Below are 7,138 nucleotides of genomic sequence, written 5' to 3' on the forward strand. Positions count from 1 at the left end.
TGAAGATAGTCATGCTGCGGGGAGAAGGGGAGGCGAGCCAGGCTGCGGAGCGGGGTCCCCCCAGCCCTGCGCTGCCCCCCGGCGCTTCCCCGCCCCCCCGGGAGCCGCGGGCGGCCCGAGGCCGCGGGGACACGGCCGGGGACACCTTCACCAACAAGGTACGTCGGGAAGAGCAGGAGCGAGCAGCGTCACAACCTGCCCAGCGCGGGGTTCCGCAAGCCCCGTGCCTTGTTTCGTGTTGCACCTCAGTGTTTCACGCCGAGCAATTGTCGGTTGTGTTCTCTTAGTCGACAAAGAGGGGGCAGGGGGAGACTTCTGAGCGCTGGGGCACAGGTCATCCACACGTTGTTAACATCCTGACCCTGCTTTTGCTGGGAAGGGTTGTGCCAGGTCATCCTTGAGGCCCCTTCCAGCCTGATGTTCTGCGATGCTGTTCTGCAGCAGGGCTTGGGCTGTGCCAGCTGCTGCTCCCCAGGGCAGCTCCCTGGCAGGTCTGGGGGAGAGTCTGCGCCAAGGGCTGCTCCGAGAAGGTGGAGGTTGTATGAGATGTGGATCCTTTCCTGCCATGCAGGCTTCTGACACTATTTCAGCATGGTTTGCACCTTCCAGAAGCACTAATTACTTTCCTCCCTTACATGGGTGTTAAAAAAGCACGTTTCAATGGGCACAGCAAAGTGTTTCAGACTCTTGGAACTTAGGCTTACTCAGGGAAGAAAAGATCAACTGTGTGTTAGGGATGTGGGGTAGGGCCAGGCTACATGTTACAAGATGTGGCTGACACCAAGACAGATATCTGGCCCAGAGGGTTTACCCTCTTTTCCACAGTAGCAGAGATGCAGCTTCTGAGGTACTTCATTTGCTAACATAGTGGTTAACTGACATCTGTAGTGATGTACTGCAAATTTCCCTGTCCTTTTGTCTGTGCAAAGTAGAGATGTGAACATGTTTGTTATTATTTTTCAGAATCCTGTTTTCTGCTTTCACCCCAAGTTACTGAAGTATAACTTTTGGGATCTTTTTTTTAAAGAAAGATAGTAGGAGAAAACTAGAAAGTCTAATATAATTAAAGAACAACGTAATTTAACTTACATGAGCTATTAAATCGTGTGTTTCTGTCACCCAATACTAAGGGGACAGACAGGTTCTTTTGGGGAACCTTGGCAGCATGATGATGGCACTAAGCTGTAGTTAGAATTTAAGCTTCATTTTTTTCTCTAACAGGGTTTTATGGTTAGCATAGCATGGAATTACTGATCAGAACAGCAGAGGATTTCTACAAGCAGGATCAGTGTAATTCAGTTTTATTAAACAGCTTCTGTTTTCTAATCACATGGATCCTCTGCAGATCATGTCAAATCTTATTAATTGCCTTGCTGTATCATTGTAACAGTCATAACTTAGACTCAAAACCCTTGTATTATTTTATTAATACAAGTAATTCACTGAGGTCTCAGAGGAAGCAGCGGGCAGTGGAGTTGTCCCTAGGCACTGCAAAATCATGGGTCTCACTGTCCAGCAGCAGCTGCCCATCCACATTCCCACTTAGGACTTTTAACTGCTTGATTTTTCAGACAGTGCTCTGTGGGCTTGTTATATGTCTCTGTTCTGTGCTGGGGTCATCACCAACTGGTTGGCAGGCTGCCTGGGACCTTCAAGGCCAGTAAGGAGGGGAGTAATTGATCTGGTACCCAGGAACCTTGAGAACAACAGGGAGGGGAAAAATAAATCTGTTTGCTTCAACTATGTGGTGCACAGGACCTTGAGGGCCTGATAATGAGAGGAAAAGGGACTCATACGTGAGCAGCTGGGTCTCAGAGAATGGCTGTTAGCTTTATGACACAGTTAAGAGAAGCACATTACCAGAGGTCAGGAGCAGGGAGTGCTGGTCACAGTCTTGGTTCAAGTAGCAAAGTTACTGTCTTTGTTCCTGCCAATGACTTGAACAGATTTTGTTTTTGCTACTGACTTAGAAGCAGCCTGCTTAACTTAGGTGTCTGTAAGGTCAGTATACCTGGCATAAAAGAAACGGTGTGTAGAGTTGTGCCTGCAGTAATCTGGCCCTGCTGGGAGGCATGGGGCTTTTTCTTTTCTCAAAATACAGAAGCAGTAGGCTTAGAAAAAACAAATACTGATATCTTCTTGTCTCTCTTTAGATATTTCTCACAGTATCTGCAACTTTGAATACCAGTATGTTCACTGAATGCCAAAGGGAGAAAATTACCACTCTGTGTCCAAATTTAAAAAGAGAAGGAAATCCTGATATTGATGGTTTTGAGAAACTGACAGGAGATTTTACGGATATTGAAAAGGCTTATCACTATTTTAAGGATATCCTTGCAGACAATGACTCAAACCATGATTTTTCACCTTCTGAAAGTAAGAATAGTCTGGAAGATGAAAATGGCCTAAGTACTGAAGAAACGAATGAGCTTAAAGTTCTGCCTGCTCTATATGAATATTTCAGTCATGCTTGCAAAGAAGAAATCCAAACACTGCAAGAACGTTTTGGAGTGTCTATAAGATGCAAATATCATGACAAGGAAAGCATATCAGTGTGCTTCACTCCTGTTAAAAGTTCGGCATCAATACAAAAAGCTAAAGATTTTTTTATCACAGCTTTTCAGGAACATGCAAGAGATCTGAAACAGGAAAAAATTCCCATAACAAGCAGAGACAAGTTAAATGAAACAATAACAAAACTAAATGCTAGGTTTAGTCATCTTCTTGCCAAAGAGGAAGAGAATCAATTGCTACTCCGTGGTCCAGGGCATTCGATTTTACATGCCAAAAAATTTCTGGACCAGGAAGGTGAAAACAGCAAAGCTGAAAAGAATATGAACATGTCATCAGATCTGTACAAATACAGGAATGGAATTGAAGTTGATGCTTCCATGTTTAAATTGTTGGAAACAATATTAAGCAAAGACATTGAATACATTCAAGATAAATTTGGTACAGTAACAGAAAAAAAAGGCAGTTCATATGGCCAGAAGATGTTAATCACATTTAGGCCTAGGATCAAAACTTTTGATATGACTCCACATGCTACTGAAAGTTTCATCAATGCGTTTCAGAATGCTGCTGCAAGGTTGAGAGAGAAACTCATCAGCCTGAGGCTTTCAGAAGATCAGGAGAAGGCATTAAATATGCTACTTCATGGAAAACAATTGGAAGAGCTGCATGTAAAACTTAAGAAGGAGGACAACAAATTAATTTTAAGTGGTTTACCAAACCATCTTTATGCTGCTGAAAAGCACATTATGGACCTTCTAAACCCTGAAGACTCAATGCAAACTAAAAGCACAACACTGCGGTCCTCCGGTGTCAGCTACCAGGAAGTTACAGGAGCATCTGAGAAGAAATACAATGGCAAGCAAAAGAACAATCTTATTTCTGAAAAACAGCGTAAGGCAAAGACAGATGAGGAAGACAAAGACAAGTGTCCGATTTGCATGGAGACAATTAGTGATAAAGAAACACTGAGAAAGTGTAAGCATGAGTTCTGCAAAAGTTGCATTGACCTGGCCATGACTTATAAGCAATGTTGTCCTGTTTGTAATACTCCTTATGGACACATAGAAGGAAACCAACCAGAGGGAACAATGTCAATTCGAACGCTGGCTAAAAGTCTCCCTGGTTATCCCGATTGTGGTACTATTACGATTACATATAACATGCAAGGTGGTATTCAAACTGTGAGTATATTTAAAGTTTCATAAAGGAGATTTTCCCCACATCAAAAGCAATATTGAATATAAAATTAATTTTCCATTATTTTAATGCATGTTAAGAATAGACATTTCTTTGTTCTATACAAATCTGCGAGTATTTAATTCAATATTTTTGAGTGCAATTATGTAATACAGTAGGAATGAAGTAGTCAGATGGTAGCTCTCCATTTTATATGCACCAGGTGCATATATATATGCACCAGGACAGAGCTACCTGATTTTAATTTGTACACTGGGAATAACTGAACGGAAATCTATGGAGTGATATAATGTAAACAAAGTTATCCAAGTGTAATGAAGATTTTCTGAGGTGTTCTCTTAGCTGCCAACAGCAATGGACAAAAATGAATAGCAGGCTGGCTTGTGAGCTTTACAGGTAAGAAATCAGCTTCTGTTCTGTGCAGAGGGTCATAGCTAGAACTGAAAATGGGATAATTGAAAAAGTTGGGGGTGGGGTGACGTGTATTTGGGAGAGCAAAGAGGAAAAAAACAAATTTTAGAATAACGATGGAGGCATGAGCGATGACAAGAAAATGTGAAGGAAATTTACATGAAAGGAGTTATCTAACAAGAAAAATCTCCTCAAAATCAGTCATCAGTCATGCTGTGTCTTTCTGTGTCAAAGACAGGCTAAAATATTCCCAAATCTGGGCCGTGTGGTTTTCACACTTTTAAAGCATTTATGATATGCAAAGTTTTTGGTTTTTTTTTTCTACAAAACAGGACAAACATCCAAACCCAGGGAGCCCTTACATGGAGACTACTCGAGTGGCATATTTACCTGACAATAAGGAAGGGCGAGAAATTCTGCAGCTCCTTAGAAGAGCCTTTGACCAAAAGTTGATTTTCACAGTGGGGTGCTCACGTACTACTGGTGCAGAAGGTGTCATCACATGGAATGATATTCACCACAAAACTTCTATGTGGGGAGGACCTACCCAGTAAGTACTCTTCTCGTTAGGTAGTTTTATTGCTACTCAGATGTGTCAGGAAGGCTGCCCTGAGTATTTTCTACATTAGAGCTTTCAGATTTTGTGATTTTTGTTTGGACAGTTGGAACAAGGATGAGCTTAGTTTTCAGTTGCCCCCTCAGGCCACTGATTTACCAGTGAGTTGCTAAAGTACCTACTCAGTTAGTAACTACTCTGATAAGAAACTACTTCTAGTACAGGACTGGACAGCAAGCTCTTGATAGCAGCTAAGGCTTGAGCTCCTGATCTCAGGATCGTCAAAAGAACAAGAAGTATCAGTTTTGTTTTATCCCTCCACCTCTGCACAAATGCACTCCCTAGTTAGCACTTGCTTCATACAGTCTTTTGGTGATGTAAAACTTAAAATCCAAAGGTGACATTATATTTGTGTTTCGAATGCTCACTTGGATACCACCTCTGGTCTGGTTTTTAGAAAGATGCATATTCAAGCACCCTCTTATTTTCAGGTGAGACAGCAGGCAGCTTTGAAAATCAAGTTCTTTGTGCCAATTAGACTCACAGATTCACAAACTAATTTGGTTTGGAAAGGACCTTAAAGATCATCTAGTCCCAGGCCCTTGCTATGGGCAGGGACACCTCTCACTAGATCAGGTTGCTCCAAACCCCATCCAACCTGGCCTGGAACACTTCCAGGCATTAGCATACATACATACAGAACAGACATTTTGGACAACCAAATTAATCAGTTCCTTTTTGTAAGCTTTTAGCTTTACCCTCACCTCTCTGAGCTGTAAGATAGGGACCATTGTCTCTATAGAGTAAGAAGATGGTGCATATATTTTGCAAAGTGTTCTGAGAGATTTTGATGAGAAGGTTCCATAGAACTGCCAAGTGCTTCCTTCATTGCAGAAGTGGCCCAAACAATTCTTTTTTCTTCTCCTAGTTTTGGTTACCCTGATCCTGATTATCTGCAGCGGGTTCGATCAGAACTGAAAGCAAGAGGAATTGAATAAGGATGTTTGTCAACCCTCAGCTCTGAAGTGTAATAACTGAATGTGTAGCAATTCATTTACTATTCAAGCACTACGAAGAAGGAAGTTACTTTGTTCAACTGCTGTGCCTAAATCCCTTGTATTTTGCAGTCAGCTACAAAAAGTAATCTTTTTTCATCATGTATTTCTTTTTACGGATCATTTACTTCCTTGAATAGTGCTTCCCTGTATGTGTAGCCCTTACAGAACCTGGGTCTTGTGAGGGTGATATCAGTACTTACTGCACTTGTCAAATATCAAATGATATCTCTTATTTTACCAGTGAATCTGATCTGGGCTTTTTCTCATGAGTCTTCAGTCCGAGCACCAAACCTGACAGATCTACTACAAGCTTTTATTTGATCAAACACTTCCTTTAGCTTTGTATTGTTACATCTGCCATCATGGATAGCATCCTATAACACATCACTGGAAAACTTGTATTAGTTTTATAAGTTGTGGGGAAAGGTCCATTTCCTCTCCCCCCACATACAGAATAAACAAAACGCCTTTCAAGCCAGTAAAGCAAAGCAGCCCCCCCCATACCGGCCTGCAATATTAGTATGTAAGTATCAGCTGTGATCAGACTGTGATCTTCTTGCTTCTTTTCCTTTTCAGGATAGAAATAGCATTAGTGGTTTGGGTTTTAAACATGAAGTTAGCATGGATAGTGTGTGAGGGGCACGTGGATGCTGCTGTAATTTTAACCCTGCAGAAGTGCTGAATGCTCAGCCGTGTTGGAGCAGTGCCTGTGGCCATCTCTGATGATGGGGTCCTGGTTCTGTGCCTCACATAATATTTAAGCTTAAATACAACTTTTAAGTCAACTTTGCAACTCTAAAAGTATATTTTTGCCCATTGCTTCCAATGTATGTTTTCAATTGTATCATAAATACACTTTCTTGCTACTCTCACTGCCTGAATAGGCTGCTAATTAGCTTGGTCGCAATGTGAAATAAAGAATTCTCACTTAATGCAGCCATAATTTTTAGTGAGTTAAACCATTTTTGTTAGGTGATTGACTATAACTAATAAATAAAATATAAACATACCATCTGCTCAGTTCTGCATTTTTCTGTACAAGTTTTCCCTCCTGCTGTAGATACATATAGGGGCTTTTTTGTCTTTAATTTAGGAGCTTCCCAGCAAAGCCACGATTTGGGGTGATTTGGACCCGATGACACCTCCCTTTTGTTTTTAAGATTCCCACCATGTGAATAGGCAGTACTATTCTACAACCTTAACTTGCAGATTTCCTAGTATTGGGCACTGTTTGGTTTCCATGTGGGGTGGAATGACTTTCCTACTGTGGCTGGTTTCACTGCCTCTGTTTTCACATTTCACACTATTTCATGTTTCCTTTCCTGTGCCAACCCAGGATGTACCATTTCTGTGCAAAGACACCAACATTCTGGTGGTTTCTAAGGGACCATGATTCTCTGCA

At 41.6% G+C, this 7,138-nt stretch overlaps 1 protein-coding gene across 1 annotated transcript in view; it reads left to right on the forward strand.

Moving 5' to 3' along the window:
- Positions 1–5,676, forward strand: part of DTX3L (deltex 3 like, E3 ubiquitin ligase) — a 6,028-nt gene extending 352 nt beyond the window's left edge. Inside the window, exons 2-5 of the mRNA XM_009996208.1 lie at positions 6–158; positions 2,154–3,695; positions 4,455–4,672; positions 5,607–5,676. Of these exons, the coding sequence (XP_009994510.1) occupies positions 6–158; positions 2,154–3,695; positions 4,455–4,672; positions 5,607–5,676 (1,983 nt within the window). The remainder of the gene's footprint in view (positions 1–5; positions 159–2,153; positions 3,696–4,454; positions 4,673–5,606) is intronic.
- The last annotated feature ends 1,462 nt before the right edge of the window (positions 5,677–7,138 follow it).

This window comes from Chaetura pelagica, unplaced genomic scaffold, assembly GCF_000747805.2.
Source record: "Chaetura pelagica isolate M959 unplaced genomic scaffold, ChaPel_1.0 scaffold3, whole genome shotgun sequence".
Taxonomy (NCBI): domain Eukaryota; kingdom Metazoa; phylum Chordata; class Aves; order Apodiformes; family Apodidae; genus Chaetura; species Chaetura pelagica.